This window comes from Dromiciops gliroides, chromosome 5 (genome assembly GCF_019393635.1).
Source record: "Dromiciops gliroides isolate mDroGli1 chromosome 5, mDroGli1.pri, whole genome shotgun sequence".
NCBI classification, from domain to species: Eukaryota; Metazoa; Chordata; class Mammalia; order Microbiotheria; family Microbiotheriidae; genus Dromiciops; species Dromiciops gliroides.
Window position 1 is genome coordinate 64,505,413 of NC_057865.1, and position 17,706 is coordinate 64,523,118.

The 17,706-nt window shown below is 39.2% G+C and overlaps 1 protein-coding gene across 1 annotated transcript in view; it reads left to right on the plus strand.

Annotated features, from left to right (window-relative positions):
* GAD2 (glutamate decarboxylase 2) overlaps window positions 1-14,752 on the plus strand; it is an 86,449-nt gene extending 71,697 nt beyond the window's left edge. The window contains 1 exon segment of the mRNA XM_043967151.1: window positions 11,019-14,752. Within this exon segment, the coding sequence (XP_043823086.1) occupies window positions 11,019-11,192 (174 nt within the window). The 3' untranslated portion in view covers window positions 11,193-14,752.
* Window positions 14,753-17,706: the final 2,954 nt, after the last annotated feature.

A 17,706-nucleotide genomic window follows, 5' to 3' on the forward strand; every position in this document is an offset into this window, starting at 1 on the left:
ATAAAGCTTGTAATACAAGGCAGGATGTCAAGGGGACTTGGAAGAGATTTGACTAAGCAGTCTAGTAAAAACTGAGCCAGAAGAAAGCTGTAAAAACAAAAGATCAGAGAAGAGGGAGTCAGCAGTGAGCTGATCCTTGAAGGAAGATAAGGAATATGAAATTTATCCAATGGTTCTTCTGAATAATACTTTAAAGTTTGCAAAGCATTTTACACACATCATTTGATTTAAGGCTTAGAACAACCAAGGTTGGTAAATATTCCAAATAAATATTATGAACCCCTTATTACAAGTGACTGTATAGGGGGCAGCTAGGTGGCACAGTGGATAAAGCATGGGCCCTGGATTCAGGAGGATCTGAGTTCAAATCCAGCCTCAGACACTTGACACTTACTAGCTGTGTGACCCTGGACAAGTCACTTAACCCTCATTGCCCCGCAAAAAGAAAAAAGAAAAATTTACTGTATAAAGTGGTGGATAAAGTGCTAGGCTAAGAGTCAAGGTGACCAGAATTAATATCCTGCCCTTCTTCCTTCTTGTCCTTCTTCCTTCTAATGGTGTGACCATGGACAAGTCACTTAACCTCTCTATTCCTCAGGAAACTCCACAGGACTTATTTTCCGTCTTGAGATGAGTTGGGTTAGATCTGTAATTGATATAGGAAGTACATATCGGGAAGTAAAACACTGAGGAATCACTGATCCTTCCCATATTCAAATTTCCATAAAAGGAATTGAAACTCATTGAGTTTAAGTGATTTGTCTATGGTTATATAGCCAATAACTGTTAGAGGTAGAATTTGAACTCATGTCTTCCTCTTTAAATCACAAATGTAGGTTTTAACATATCATATAACATATGATGGAAAAAGAAATCATTTCCTGGGAATCAAGGGTAACAAATCATTAACACACTCTTGACAGTCTAAATATTGGAAGAAGGTGCTGTGAAACCTATAATGAATTCTCCCTTCTACCCCTCTGTTTTCATTACTGAATCTGTCTGTCTGGATAATTGCTTTAGCTGCCCAGTCACTAAGAAATGGAAATGCAACCACATACGTATTTTAAGTTTAACCTTTCTCCATTTATATCTAAAATGAATGAGAAAAACATGTTAGAGAAAAGAGTTTTGTTCAATGAAAAGCCCTTCAAAAATAATCTAACCACTGAAGGGCTGAAGGGAAACAGATCTAAGGATGGAGGCTAGTGTGCATAGTATATAGGGGAATGAGGAGGATATTTGCCTGCTGATCAGCAGGGGCAAGGGGGTGTGACTGGTCATTTTTGCATGATTTGGAGGATGGAGAAGAGGAAAAAGCAATGGCCCCAAACTCCTGGCCTCTGATTAGCAGCTTGGCATTTGCCCAATGGCTTGCCCCTACTGGCTCTGCTTATGAGGTCAAGGTGTAAGAGAATCAAAGGACACAAGGTTAAGGGCAAGCTCTTAGCTGGGGCATTAGTTAGAGGAACAGGGTGTCCTCCTTGAGACATGATATTCATAGTCTTTACCCTTGCTTTCTAAGATGAATCTTGGGAGGTAAATATAGCTTCTTAATGGTTTAGACTCCTGTCCTGGGCAAAGTTTTATAAGCTTAGGGTATCCCAATGGCATGACATAGGTTGGGTATGGCAAGAGAAATTCTTCCCATGGGGTGAGATGATTCTGCGGCTGGCTTTTCAAGAACCATAGAGGCAGAATGAGGGTAAAGCAAGAAGGTTCATTCAGCACAATAAACCAAAAATGGTAAAGTCAGGTAAAGGGCCATAGACCATATCAGCCCCACTAAGGCAAAGTTGGTTACTAGCTAGACGGGGTATCTTTGGTGGATAATAAAGAATTGTGGGGATCAGATCCTGAAATGCTAATTAGGTAACCTGTTAATCTAAAGGTGGCAGGGAAGGCTCCTGATAACAAAGGAAGGTGGGCATGATAACAAAGGAAGCCCATGGAAGGTGGGTCAAAAGTCACTCTACCGGGGCAGCTAGATGGCACAGTGGTAAAGCACCGGCCCTGGATTCAGGAGTACCTGAGTTCAAATCCGGCCTCAGACACTTGACACTTACTAGCTGTGTGACCCTGGGCAAGTCACTTAACCCTCATCACCCTGCAAAAAAAAAAAAAAAAAAAAAGGTGAAAAAAAAGTCACTCTACCAAGCCTGTGTATAGAAACAAGAAGAGACACCTCTGGACGGCAGAAATAGGTTTCCAGACATACATAGCCTTATCCTCACACTTTTTTTTTATCAAATTTACTATTTCTTTATTTTTAACATTCTTTTTTTGAATTTTTAATTCCAATTTCTCTTTCTCCCTCTGACACCTGCACCACTCATTGAGAAGGCAAGCAGTATGTCAATTACAGACATGAAATCATGCAAAACTTATTTCCATATTAGGCATGTCACACACAAAAAGCAAGAAAGGGAAAAATATACTTCAATTTGCACTCAGAGATCATGTTTCATTGAGTTCAATCTGTCCTCAGACACTAACTGTGTCTGGGTAAGTCACTTAGCTCTATTCGCCTCCATTTCCTCATCTGTAAAATAAACTAGAGGAGGAAATAGTAAAAAAAAAAACAAAAACAAAAACAAAACAAACAACAAAAAAAACACAACTCCAGTATCTTTGCCAAGAAAACCCCAAATGGAGTCATGAAAAGTCAGACACAAGTAACAAAATGATTGAACAACAAGATTTCTACACCCAATTGAGTGTCTGTATGTGTAGGGGGGGGTGAGGGGGGGTGTATTCTTCCCTCTTTGAACCAATTCAGATAAGAGTGAGGTTCAAGTATTGCCTGTGACTACCCCCATTTTCCCCTCCACTAAAGCTCTTCCTTAAGCACCTCTTTTATGTGAAATAATTTTCCCCATTCTTCCTCTCCTTTCCCCCTTCTCCTAATGAATCCTTCTTTCTCACCCATCCAGTGTTTTAGATCATCCCAATGTAATCAGTTCATCCCATGCCCTCTGTCTATGTAGAGTCCTTCTAATGGCCCTAATAATAATAAAGTTCTTAAGAGTTTCATGTTTCACCTTCCCATATAGGAATGTAAGCAGTTTAACCTTACTGAATCCTCTATGATTTCTTTTTCATGTTTATCTCTTCATGCTTCTCTTGAGTCTTATATTGGAATGTCACATTTTCTAATTATCTGTGGTCTTTTCATCAGGAATCCTTGAAAGTCCTCTATTTCATTAAATATCTATTTCCCCCCCCCCAAAGGATTATACTCAGTTTTGCTGGGCAGGTTTTGCAAGGTTGTAATCCTAGCTCCTTTGCCTTCTGGAATATCATATTCCAAGCCCTCCATTCCTTTAATGTGAAAACCACTAAATCTTGTGTGAGCCAGATTGTGCTCCACAATATATGAATGGTTTCTTTCTGGCTGTTTGCAATATTGTTTCCTTGACCTGGGAGGTCTAGAACTTGACTATAATATTCCCAGTTCTCATTTTGGGATCTCTTTCCGGAGGTCATCAGTGGCTTCTTTCAATTTATCTTCTACCCTCTGAATCTCAGATATTGTGGGGCAGTTTTCCTTTATACTTTCTGGTAATATGATATCTATGCTCTTTTTTGATCATGGCATTCTGGTAATCCAAAAATTCTTAAATGATCTTTCCTTGATCTATTTTCCAGGCCAGTTGTCTTTCTTGAGAGTTATTTCACATTTTCTTCTATGTTTTCATTCTTTTGACTTTGTTTTATTATTTCTTGATGCCTTGTGGAGTCATTAGCTTCCACTTGTCCAATTTTAATTTTTAAGGAATTATTTTCTTCTGTGAGCTTTTGTACCTCTTTTTCCATTTGGCCTATTCTGCTTTTTAAGTTCTTCAGTGAATTTTTGTGCCTCTTTTACCATGTGGCCAATTTTGGTTTCTAAGATATGTTTCTAATATAAGTTCTTCAGTATGTTTTTGTGACTCTTCTACCAAGATGTTGATTCACTTTTCATAATTTTCTAACATCACTCATTTCTTTTCCCAATTATTTTCTATGACTCATCTCTTTCTTTAACGATTTCAGTAATGCTTGTTGAGCTGGTTCCAATCTGAAGAGTTTTTCTCTTTGAGACTTTGTAGCTGTTTTCATATCACTGTCTTCCAAGTTTGTGTTTTGGTCTTCCCTGTCACCATTGTATATTTTTTTATGGTCAGGTCCTTTTTTGTTGTTGTTTTCTCATTTTTCTTTTTTTTTTTTGTAATTTCTTTATTTCGAATTTCCCCCAAGTTACATGTAAAAAAAATTTTTGTTCACGTTGATTTTTTTAAAACTTTTTGTTTCAAATTTTCTTCCTCCCTTCTCACCCTTCCCTAAGAAATCAAGCAATTCAATAAGTCATACATACATGTGCAGTCATGCAAAACATCTTCATATTATTCAGGTTGTGAAAGAAAACAGATGAAATAACTTTAGAAAGAGGAACTAACAAATAAAATTTTACTTCAATCTGTATTCAGATACCATCAGTTCTTTCTCTGTTGATCGTTCAAATTTTTCACAAGTCTTTCTGATAGCATCCTGCTCATCATTTCTTTCACAATTACTATTGCTAACTGTATTACCCTCCATCCTATTCCTTCCCCTTAATAGTTACTCTATTTTCTATCTTCTTTCACCCTATCCCTCCTCAAAAGTGTTTTGCTTTTTACTGCCCCCTCCCCCAATCTGCCCTCCCTTCCTTCATCTCTCCCTCCCTTATCCCCTTCCCCCTTCCACTTTCCCTCAGGGAAAAATATATTACTATACCCACTTGAGTGTGCATGTTATTCCCTCTTTGAACCAGTTTTGATGAGAATAAGGCTCACTCACTCCCCCACTCCTTCCTCATCTTCCCCTCCACTCCATCAGTTTTTTCTTATTTCTTTTATGTGAGCTACTTCATTTTTCTAATCTATTTCTTGACTTTTAACTTTATGCTAAAGTTAGGCTCTGCTCACCTAGGGCTGGGGAAGCACTGTCACAAGCATCTAGTTTTTTCATGCTGCTGTTTTCAGAGCTAGTTCTGGGGGGTCTGAAAGTTTTTGGTGCTTTTAAGGTGGTGTTAGCCTGGGACAGGTATGGTCACTGCTCTCCTGGCCTGCACTTTAGTCTTTACCCAGGAAAGGCCTCTGCTCCCCCACAACCATAAGCACTAACTTAACTCCTCTCTACCCTGAAACCACAACCAGTACCCCTATGCCCCTACAGCCACAAGAGCCAGTATTCCTCTCTTCCCTAGAACCTGCTTCCTTGTGACAACCCACAAGCGCTCCTCTCCACCCTGCAACTGTGACCCAGAACTGCATATGGGTAATGGAGTGGCCAAACAGCACCTGGTCCCGCACCCAGTTGCTGGGTGCTGAGTGTCAGCTCAACATCCCCTGTAATCTCCTTCTCACCAGTTGTCTGACCCCCTTACCATCTCTGGGGAGTAAGAACTCCTGAAGCTGCTGCCTCTACTGCTGTTGTTGCAGGCACCTACCAGGCTTACCTCTGTTGTTGCTGCCCCATGTGGTCCGGGCTGGTCCCCACCACAATGGCACAGATCTCTCCTTCCAACCTCCTAAGTTGTCTTTGGCTGGAAAAAAAATGTTTCAGTTGGCTATATCACACCAGAATTCGACTATTTGATGTGCCATTTCAAAGTTGTTTGGAGAGGAATATTCAGAAAGTTGAGCTGGATTGTTGCCTCTGCTCTGCCATTCTTCAAGAATTCAATTAAGATGAGAATCTTTCTGCACTAGAAAATAAGATTGTGATCACATAAGGGGCTCACTCTGATAGACACTGAAGCAGAAAAGGGGTGTGTGATAGGCTACTGATAACTGCAGTGCAGATAGACCCATGTGAAGTAGGGAGAGATGAGTGGTAACAGAGGGCTCTATTCAGAAATGCCATTATTCAGTCTTGAAGGGCACTTCCTCTGGAGTCACAAGACAGATATATTGATAGCAGTGTCTCTGGTTCCTTTTGTCTTCATTACACTCAGTCATTATCTCCATTTCTTCTATCGCCTTAATACAGTCCATTATGGCTTGAAGGGCTTACAAATAGGTAGGAATGGGTCTAACAATAAAGAGTAGAAGCAACACTGAACTGTGCTTTTGGGAAGGATTACTATAGTAATCTGCTTTTTTTAGATATTGGGGAGTAGAGGAGGAAGGGGGAGTTGAATGAATGAACGTAGTCTTTAAAGTTCAAGATTAGTTTTTTCATCTTCTCTTATTATTATTAAAATGAATAACTAACTTTTATAACACTTTAAGAAGAGGGAATGTTATAGTTGACATATGGGAAAAAAGGCTCAAGTCATGTTTTTGACATATACACAGGCTGGCTATGCGACTATGAGCAGGACATTTCACTTCCCTGTCCCAAACAATTTTCTAAAACTATAAGTAAGAGAGAATCTGTCTGTCTTTATATCTGCACTGGTAGGAGTTTCTCTGTTGGAAGTCAGTAGTGGGCATGGAGACAGAAAGACAGAGACACATACACACAGAGATAGACAGAGACAAAGACAGAGAGACAGAAAGAACGTAAAATTATTTTCAAATTTTATCATTCTGCCTTCCCATAGCTAGCTATAAGTGTGTTAATATCTTGTGATTTGTTAATACACAATAGAAACAGATTTTCTATACTTTCTCCCCTGCTTAATTCCTGCTACTTTAACATAAACCCTCTCTTTGGAGAAAGCAAATGTTGACTCAAGCAGTGGAAGTGTTCACTGACCCTTATTTTAACAAGCATGAGAAAGTTAATGGACCAGCAGTAAAGAATAATCCCCTAACACCCTTCATCTCCACTTGCAGTGCCCCAATAGGGCTCTTGTTGATTAGATCTCTGGTGAACTCTTAGTCTGAAGGAAAGGAAAGCCTTTTCCTTATTCTGCTGATCCAGGAATAGGGCAAAATGTTGAGAAGGAAATGAGAAGTTAATGCATTCATCCAAGTCATCAGGATCTTATTCTCCCTTCACACTCATTGTTAGTGTTTAATCAGTTGCTACTGATATTCCATTTATTTGGCACTGTGTCCTCCCCAACATCTTCTGGAGGTAACCTATCTATTTAGACAGCTGTGGATTTGCCATGTTCAAAGGCAGGTGGACTTAGATACTGTTTATTCCAAAGTCTGCCCGAACACGTGGACTGATAACAGATTAGTGTTTTGACCTTTGATTTTCACACATCTAAGAAAACAGAAGTGATCACATTTCATGAAATTCTGCTGCTGTTTGCTTAGGTTACCCATTTAGGCATTAAGTCCGGACATGATGTCAAGTCCATTATGATCAGTATCTCACATGTTTTGAATAGCTGTAAAGGTCTAGATGATATACAAGAACCCCATATATCAATCCCTCCATTTGGAGACCATTAAGTCTAACAAACAATTGAAACTCAGAAACAGGGATTCTTCCTTGTGTCTTAAGTTTCTTCACATTCATAAAGTTACCAAATTGGTCTCAGAAACTGGAGTCCCCTTTCTAATTTGAGATTTCTGGTCCTGGCCACACATACAACCACTAAGGCTTTAGCCTCACACTTTGCATCCTCCACTTTCACTTTCCAGGTGATTCTGTCCATTGTATTTTCTATCAGAAGTTAGTTTTTGCATGCTAACTGCTTCTGTTGAGGTTTACTCTCTGCACTGAACCTTGAACACTGACTAGAGAGATCCCAATTTCAAACCTCAGTTCATATTCAGGTTCATCGCAAAGGGAATAGCCCACCCTGTGCTAGCTCAAAGAACAATGTTGAGCACACGTAAAAGTTCATGCCAGATTTGAGCACATTCCAAGAAGGAAGGGGCCTTAGAAATCATGAAATCCAGCCCATTCGCTTTACAGATAAAGAAACTAATTCTCAGAGAAGTTAATGACCTTGTACAAGGTCAGTTACAAAATCAGTAGAAGAGTCAGGATTTAGACCCAGGTCTTCTGATGCCAAATCCAAAGCTCTTTCCACCATTCTATTGGTCATAGTGTGTTTAGAGTAAGAAGTCTTATAAGTAACCTAGTCTAAGCCTCTCTTTGAACAGATAAGGAAACCAGATTTGTCCAAAAACACAGTCCATTTATTTAATTTGGTCCTGATAACCTAAAGATTTCATATGTGCTAGGCATTTTTTTTAATCCTTTTTTTTTTTTTTTTGGTGAGGCAATTGGGGTTAAGTGACTTGCCCAGGGTCACACAGCTAGTAAGTGTTAAGTGTCTGAGGCCGGATTTGAACTCAGGTACTCCTGACCCCAGAGCCAGTGCTCTATCCACTGCGCCACCTAGCTGCCCCCTGTGCTAGGCATTTTAAGGGTAGAAAATGCAGTGCAGCAATTAACAGATGATTATGGAAGGGGATAAGGATTAAGAAATCACAGGATAGGGGCAGCTAGGTGGCGCAGTGGATAGAGCACTGGCTCTGGGGTCAGGAGTACCTGAGTTCAAATCCGGCCTCAGACACTTGATACTTACTAGCTGTGCGACCCTGGGCACTTAACCCCCATTGCCTTACCAAAAAAATAAACAAACAAACAAACAAAAAAGAAATCATAGGATTAGAGAGATTATCACTTTGGGGTTTTTTTATTTCTATTAAAAGAAGCTAAATATCTAGGAGTGAAAAACAGGTGTACTCTCCATTTCTGAAAGGCAAAACAAATTGTTGGACTTGTGCCTAAAAAAACCCTGAAGTTTCTTGGATGACTAACATTCTGGTGCTGTCATTTATAACAGTATCAGATGTTTTTCCTGTATATCAGTGAAACATACATTACCCAGCAGAAACCATACAAGGAAAGATATCTTGGTATTGGGAATATTTACAAACATACAACCTAAGAAGCCTCCCAAAATGCAGTATTCACTCGCTCTCCCCCCTTCCCTCCCTCTCTCTCTGTCTCCCCTCCTCCTCCTCTTCCTCCTTCTCCTGCTTCTCCTCTCTTTCTCTCTCCTCCTCCTCCTCCTCCCTCTCTCTCTGTCTCCCCTCCTCCTCCTCCTCCTCCCTCTCTCTCTGTCTCCCCTCCTCCTCCTCTTCCTCCTTCTCCTGCTTCTTCTCTCTTTTCTTCTCCTCTCCTTCTCCTCCTCCTCCTCCCTCTCTTTCTGTCTCAGTCTCCTGTTCTCTTGTATCTGTCTCTGTCACACAAATTCATACATACATACACAAATGTCCCATTTTCACTAGCATACCTTTTCTTTCCCTCTTGCAATTAGCAAAATTGACTTTTTTATTACTTTATTCTTTTGTTATAAAATTGTTTCTATCTTCTAACTGTATGAGCTTCCTCAGAATGAGGTGAAAGTAAACAGTGCAAACATTACAATGGCCATTTTACAGATGAGGGAACTGAGTCCCAAGAAGGCAAATGACTTACCTAAAGTCCAGGTGGTTTGACTTCAAATCTAGCACCCTTTCCATTAGCTGGCACAGTGGCTACAGCACTGGGCCTGGAATCAGGAAGACTCATTTTCCTGAATTCAAATCTGACCCCAGACACTTACTAACTATGTGACGCTGAACAAGTTACTTCATCCTGTTTGCCTCAATCTTCTCATCTGTCAAATGAGCTGGAGAAGGAAATGGCAAATCACTCCTGTATCTTTGCCAAGAATATTCCAAATGGGGTCATGAAGAGTCGGACATGACTGGAAAATGACTCAACAACAACTTCAAAGGCTACAGGACTTAGCCATTAGACCAGAATTTGTTTTGTGAACTCAAATCTGTTCTACGATTCTGTTAGATTTATAGTTGATGTATCCGTGCTACTCTGCTGACCTCCTCACACTCCCACTCTCAGTTAGACATGTAAATTCTTATGCTGAATTACCTCCACTTCAACAGAATGCTATGATTTTTAGAAACTGAAACATTACCCCCCCAAAAAAAAGATTTAAAATGGAATAGGATGGAATTGGGACATCAAAAACTTAAAAGGCTCTTGAAACAAATGGAAGTTACTACTGATCCATTTATCTTCTGGCCTTGATATTCAGTTTTCCAAACTTTTTTTCTAATGTATTTAAATTTATTGGGTTAGAATAGCTAGACATTCTACCCTTTAGCACAATTATAAATAACTTACACCCTCTCCTAAATAACCACTAGCACCATCTTAAAAACAAAAACCAATAAGGTAATGCTTCAATCTTCTGACAAACTGTGGTCTTGGGTACTTCTTCCAGTGATGAAGAACACAATCTATATGTTCCCTTCATCCTATGCAACTATTCTCCAAATACTCCATTGGGACCCACATCAGGGATTCATCTCTGGATCTATTGGCTACCAATGGACCACTTGGATTGTCGAATGGATTGTTTGTTTTGTTTTGTCATTGGTGTGGAGAGACCCCCAGTCAGAAAACAATACAAATCTAAAACAATACAAATCAGCAGCTGTTCTAAAATGTCACATTTTATAGAGTTACCTAGAAGTACTGAACTGTTAAGTGACTTGCTCACCATCACTCAGATAGTATATATCAGAGATAGTACTTGAACCGTAACACCAAGACTAGCTCTCTCTCATCATCTCAATCTCTCATCAGTTATCCATCACATTAAGGAAAAAAACACTATTAACACCTAACTTGTTAGTGTGAAACCTTACAAAAATGCCATCATTTGTTCCCTATAATGGCACTGAAGATCACAGAATCAAATATAATATTACAGTTGGAAAATACTTTAGAGATAATCTATTTCAATCCCTTCATTTTATAGATGAGGAAACAAAGTCTCTGATAAGGACACATGGCTAATAAGTGGCAGGACAAGATCTCAAATGCAAGAATCCTGGCTCTAATGCTCTCATCACTATACTATGATACCCTTGAGGTCTTAATCACATTGCACTGTAAACCAATAACTTCATCTAATCTCAAGAAAACTAAGAATTTACTTTTTAAAGGGAAGACAAATATGGTACTGATTTTTTAAAGGAAACCTAATTTCAAAAATAAAAAGATTCATGATTTTTTTATATTTGTATAAGAAGAAAAACACAATTATTTGGTCTCTTCCATAGGTTGCCCCTGTGATTAAAGCCAGAATGATGGAGTATGGAACCACAATGGTCAGCTACCAACCCTTGGGAGATAAAGTCAATTTCTTTCGCATGGTCATCTCAAATCCAGCAGCAACTCATCAAGACATTGATTTCCTGATTGAGGAAATAGAACGCCTTGGACAGGATTTATAATCATCCAGTCAACCAAGCTATCCCAGCTCTCTAGCTAGACAATTAAGTTGTCACAAACTGTGTGAATGTATTTGTAGTTTGTTCCAAAGTGAACCTATTTCTATATTGTGGTGTCAATGTAGAGTACAGTTTAAAAAACCAGGAAACATTGCTCCTTTTAAAAGTCCTTCCTTAAGTTTGAGGATGAATACCTCTTTCATAATTAGCAGTACAATTAATAAGGAAAAGCTGAAAACTGTTCAAAATGGTTCCCCCAATTCCAGGAAAGTGAGCAAAGTTAGTATGTATTTTCGTTTCAGAGTAGTAGGGTTGAATGGTGCCAAATTTGCCCCCCAAGACTCAAAATATTCTTTGGGGTGCAGTAGGGAAAAAAGATAACGCAAATATAAAATGTATGTTGAAAATTAAAACTCTTGCCTTTTTCATAGTATTAGAAAAGAATTTCTAATTTACCTATAGCAACATTTCAAATGTATTTAAATACATATAATTTTACAAAAGGAAATATATATATATAAAGAAGATCCTATTTTGTAAAGTATAGATTTTTATTTTATATGGGTTATAAAAAATTCCGGGGCAGAAATGAAAAACTAAACAGATTTGTTTTTCTTCCAATGTAGGCACATGAGATATTTAGTAATGTTTATTTTGAAACACAGACCCACAAATTCTTAAAATGTGGAACAACTTATTTCTACATGTCTCACAGCTTGTCACATCTCTAAAGTTTAGTATTTCAAAACCTCCCAAGAGCATTGAAGCTCTTTAAATTGCTAGATCAGATCAATTACAGGCCAACAATAGGGTACTCTTCCCAATTAAGTATTCCACATGGTCTTCCCTCAGCGACCCACTTAGTACATAGTATTTGCCAAACCTCAATCTAAGATTCTATTAAGATGATTTTCTTTCTTCTGCCTTCCAGTTCTTTCCTCCCCTGTAAACAGTTGATGCTCATTCTCAAAGCATCTTCCCAAACAGCATTGAATAATTAGGTCATTTGGATTAGGGAAATGGAAAATTAGGGACTGAGCAGAAGTGATTGAAGAATGTTCCTTAGATGTGATAAGCCAAGAAAATTAAATTCCCACTTGGCAGAAAAAAAAAAGATCTATGTAAAAAAATTAAAAGATCTTTCTATATGCTATATAACCTCCAGTAGGTGACCAGGAAGAAGTCATTTACTTCACAGAGGCTTACTTATCATTCCCACTTATCGTTAATGAGAAGTTCACCAATATTGGGAACCTGGCAAGAGCATTGAAATAATATGGATGACTCTTTTCCTCCCATACAAACTTAAACTTTCCTAAATTCCCATAGTAAGTCATCATCGTGAGTAGACCTTTACTGTCTCCCCAAGAATACAGAATAGTGACCAAAATACTTGGAGTAGCAGATCCCCCAAGGTTGAATAGCAATTGATTCTCCTAGGTCTCTCCTTGCAGCCTCTTATATTGGGGGTATTAAGGTAAGTGCATCTTATGAAGCAACAACATATGAGGAAGTGGGCACAGAGATAGTTCTCTGAGTTCATATGTGCAGACCCCAATTACTTATTTATATCATCAAGCAGGCTCTCCTTTCCTCCACACCTGTTGAGAAATTACTGAAGGTCATAAAATCTCTATGGATACAAAAACTCTAAGTGTGGAGAGGAAGGAAGAATACTCATGAATATGTATCCTAATACAGTTCTTGATCAAAATATATCAGAAAAAAGGCAAGATTCCCTGCCTGATAATAGTAGCTAAATAACTGTCTAGTGGGGTGAAATAGCTAACTCTTGCATCCTTTCTCCTATGCTCCATGCAAGACCTTGCTTTTATTATGTATTTTAAAAATATATGCTTAGGCATACTTGACTTTTGGATCCAGCTCTCCTATTCCCCTATCAATGTATTCAACTGGAGACATTAGAAGATAACTCTTTATATATGCCTTTGTGTTTATTCTCCTGAGGTACAAGAATGTCATTCGGATATTTGTTCTGCAGCCCAACTTCCTATTCCTTCCTATGAATTGACTTTTCGGATTCAGCATATGATTATATGTTGTGAGCTTTTGTGAAATGGACCAGCAATTAATTGTGATTTTATTAGACAAGAGCTCTAACCAGCCCATCCTTCTTGAAGAAGACAATGAAGCTCAATATCCTGATCTCTTCCCTCTGTAGCCTGAGATGCTCATCCCTTCTGGTGCCATCTGTTAACTCAGAGAAGATGCCAATTTCTGTGATAAGCTAATGGTATTCAAAAATTCAAATCCTTGCACCTGAAAATGAAATTATGGTCTAGTTTTTACTGAAAGGGTCCCTGCCTACCTAACCCCAAGGAGAGTGTTTCTCCATATTTAAGAGTATTTTTGCTTAACACTGTGCTGCTAAGTCCCCATCTATCTATGACCCAGTGAATAAGGGCAAGATCAAAAGCCCAAGTAGAGTAGATTCAGTGACTTTCAATTAAAATATTTTAAAGTTTGTCTACATTCCCCCGGTAAAGAGAAAACAAGACTCTCTGAGAGTTAGCCCAGGTTCCCTTTGCCAAATCCTACATATGTGAGACTGTTCTTTATAACCCTTGGAAAGTTTTGGTTTTAGCTTTAAATAGAATCAACATGGCCATTTTTGTTTCTGAAGCAATATTGTGTTTCTTTCTTTCTTTAAAATACTTGAAAAAAGTGCAGTGCGTTTTTATTTTATCTGAAATGTAGAAACGGTACTGACTTTGTGTAATGTCATAAGAATGTGAAGAAAGCAAGAAAAGGAAACAAATTGTGTCTATAATTGTGTTGCCTTTTATTCTATTGATAGTCCCGTCTTGTCACCTCAGATTGAGGCTGTGCACTTTAGATTTAAACTGTACAGTGTTGCAAATCAACATGTGTTGCTGTTTAAGCTTGTACAATATATTATGGATATGTCACTTTATGTGTGGTAGCTGTATTGAATCTTGATATTGTAAGAACTACATCCATATTTGTCCCTGTATTATCTCTTTGCTCAGTTGTCTGCCCTTCATATCAGCTCTAATGCAGAACATGCCCTTGCTGCTAACCCCCTTCCTGGGAGATCCACTATGACAAGAGTGGCGTGTTTTAATGAAAATCAAAGTAAGAGTCCCACTTTGTCTAGGAGGATAGAAAAAAAACCCACATTTACAGCAGTGTCCCTGACCTGCTGGAGTCATTGATAATCCATCTGCAGGGTAAATAGAATACATTCTATTTCTTAGACCAAGAGCAAAGGGCTTGGGTGAAGACATAGTACTTGGAGAAGGAAGAGGGGGATAAATAACTTGGTTTCATCTTGCACGTGCACTTCTGTTTTTCAATGCTATGTACAAACACTGTATATTTATAAGTTATGTGTGCCACAACACAGGACACATCAGGTCTTTCAGGAGGTCATGGGTATTTTCCCTCACTACTTCATTTCCTGCAGCCAGAAAAAAGACTTACAAGTCAGCCTGTTCTTCTGACCAAATAGAAACTTGTGTTTGATCAAAGTATTTTATCTGTGTTGTCTCTTGAAACCCAAATAAAAGCAGAAAATGTGTTTACACACAAATGGCTGAGATGTTGTGGGTTTTTTTTCCTTTTTCTTTCTGACCTTGCTGGTTTTGGTGAGCTGTCATTCATCATTAATTTTATACCATATTCTCTCATAAGCACCTCAGCTTATTATACAAGAGATAATCTTTCTTTCCTACCTGTTTTGTTGTTGGTGTTTGTTTGTTTTTTTTTGGTGAGGCAATTGGGGTTAAGTGACTTGCCCAAGGTCACACAGCTAGTAAGTGTCAAGTGACTGAGGTCAGATTTGAACTCAGGTCCTCCTGACTCCAGAGCCGGTGCTCTATCCATTGTGCCACCTAGCTACCCCTCCTACCTGTTTTTAATTGTCATTTCGCTTTGTTTTCCAGAGCACTGAGACATTCAGCAGCTGACTGAATCACAGAAACTCAGAGATGAAACAGATCTCAGAGGGAACTCCAGGGACTGAACAAGAATTCTCTCTGTATCTAACAAGCGGTCATCCGGCCTTTGTTTGAAGACTTCAAATGAAACAGAACCCACTACCCCTCAAAGCAGCCCATTTCACACTTACAGCCAATTGTTAGGAAGACTTTCCTGTCAGTTTCTACAGCGCCTGGCCTAGAATAGATCCTTGACTGGCCAAGAGGATAAGCTTCTCTCTTGGCAAATTCCATCCATTCTTGAGATAGGGTTGAGTTGAAAAGCTAAAGGGCATGTCTGTTCATGGCAGATGTGTCTGCTGGGCCAAACCCAAAGCATACTGACTGCATGTTCATCAATGGACAGAGATAGCTTCGTTCCTCTGAGAGTTAATCAGCAGCAGTTCAATCCTCAAATTCCTGTGGAAAGGGTAAAAAAATATGTCACAGGGGAAATAGGTGGTGCGGGAGTCCTTAGGCATTCCTCTTTAAAGAATTACACCTCTCCCACACAAATCCAATCAGAGTAAAATGGCCTTTTATTTGGGCACTAGAGAAAGTGACTAAGAGGAAAGTTAAAGACTTTGCCTCAAGGGGAGAAAATGGCTTAGAGACATTTCTCTCCGGGAGGGAAGCCAAAGCCTATATAGAGGACTGATGGTGGAGGGACAGATGGGGTGACCACCTGAGTATAGAAAGTTCCCTTTGGGGGTGGGAAAGGCTTGAAGTAGGGGTGATCATATCTTTGTCCCCTGGTGCAACTAAGGTAGCTGCCACACCCAGTGGATTTATCTCGAGTGAGATGGAAGAGGCTTGAATGAGGGTGGTGGTCCTAACTTCTGGAGTTTTCTCAATCCCGGGTGGGCTTCTCTTATTTCCCTTGCTTATTAGGTGTGTCCGTCTTTTAGTTTAGCTTCTCAAGGAGAAAGTTCTCTGAGTTGCCCCAGACCCATATCAAAAATATATCAGTATCCGTGGGGCAGCTAGATGGTACAGTGGTTAAAGCACTGGCCCTGGAGTCAGGAGTACCTGAGTTCAAATCCGGCCTCAGACACTTAACACTTACTAGCTGTGTGACCCTGGGCAAGTCATTTAACCCCCATTGCCCCGCAAAAAAATAAATAAATATATATATATATCAGTATCCCCAAATCACATTAGTCCAAATCATCTTCCCTGGTCAAAGTATCAATATCCTCAAATTAATCTGGGCTCCTAAATTTGTGAGGTCAGAGGAGGGCAAATTGCCAACCAAAGATTTATTACACAGTTGAAAGGAGCCTCAAAAGTCATCTAAGGGACAGCTAGGTGGCACAGTGGATAGAGCACCGGCCCTGGAGTCAGGAGTACCTGAGTTCAAATCCAGCCTCAGACACTTAACACTTACTAGCTGTGTGACCCTGGGCAAGTCACTTAACCCCAATTGCCTCACTAAAAAAAAAAAAAAGTCATCTAAGCAAGGGCTTATTAACTAAGGCATTTTGTCAGCCAAACTGACCAACAGACTCATACACATACAGGCTCTCATTCCTAATTCTGATGTTTGCATATGATTCATAGTTACTGGAGGTAGAAGCAGCAGGTGGCAACAACCTACAGGAACATGCCTGCTGCATGGACCCAAAAACACACTGGCTGCATATTCATCTAGGAAAGGGAGAGATAGACATCTTTTTTCTTTTTTAATGTGAATTTATTTATTTATTTATTTATTTTTGTTCAGCCGTTCTACCTCCTCCCCACCCCACCCCACCCCCACCCCCGCCCCTCCCCAGCAATGAGGGTTAAGTGACTTGCCTAGGGTCACACAGCTAGTGTCTGAGGCCAAATTTGAACTCAGGTTCTCCTGAATCCAGGGCCCGTGCTTTATCCACTGTGCCACCTCACTGTCCCCTATTTATTTCTTTTTAACATTCGTTAAAAAAAAAAAAACTGAGTTCCAAATGCTCTTCTTATCTACCACACCTTTAAGAAGGCAAGAAATATTATATCAATGATACATATGAAATGCAAAATATTTTCCCATATTAGACATGTTACCAAAAAAAACAACAATAAAAAGGCCAAAAAACAAAATGGAAAAAGTCTACTTCAATCTGCACTCAGAATTCATCCAGTCTCTTGGGTCCTTTGGAATTGTCATAGATCATTGTCTTGATCAGGTAGCTAAGTTTTTCACAGTTGATCATTGTTATGGTATTGCTATTAACTGTGTACAATGTTCTGGTTCTTCTCACTTCACTTTGCATTAATTCATATAAAACCATCCTGCTCAACATTTCTTATAGCACAATAGTATTGAATCACAATCCTATATCACAACGTGTTCAGCCATTCCCCAGTTGAGGAAGATCCCTGCAATTTTCAACTGTGGCTATAAATTTTTGTACATATTGGTCCCTTTACCTTTTCTTTGATCTCCTTTGGATACAGACCCTAGTAGTGATATTGCTGGGTGAAATGTATGCATGGTTTTATCACCCTTTGGGCATAAAACCAAATTTTTCTCCAGAATGGTTGGACCAGTTCACAACTCCAACAATTCTTTAGTGTTAGGA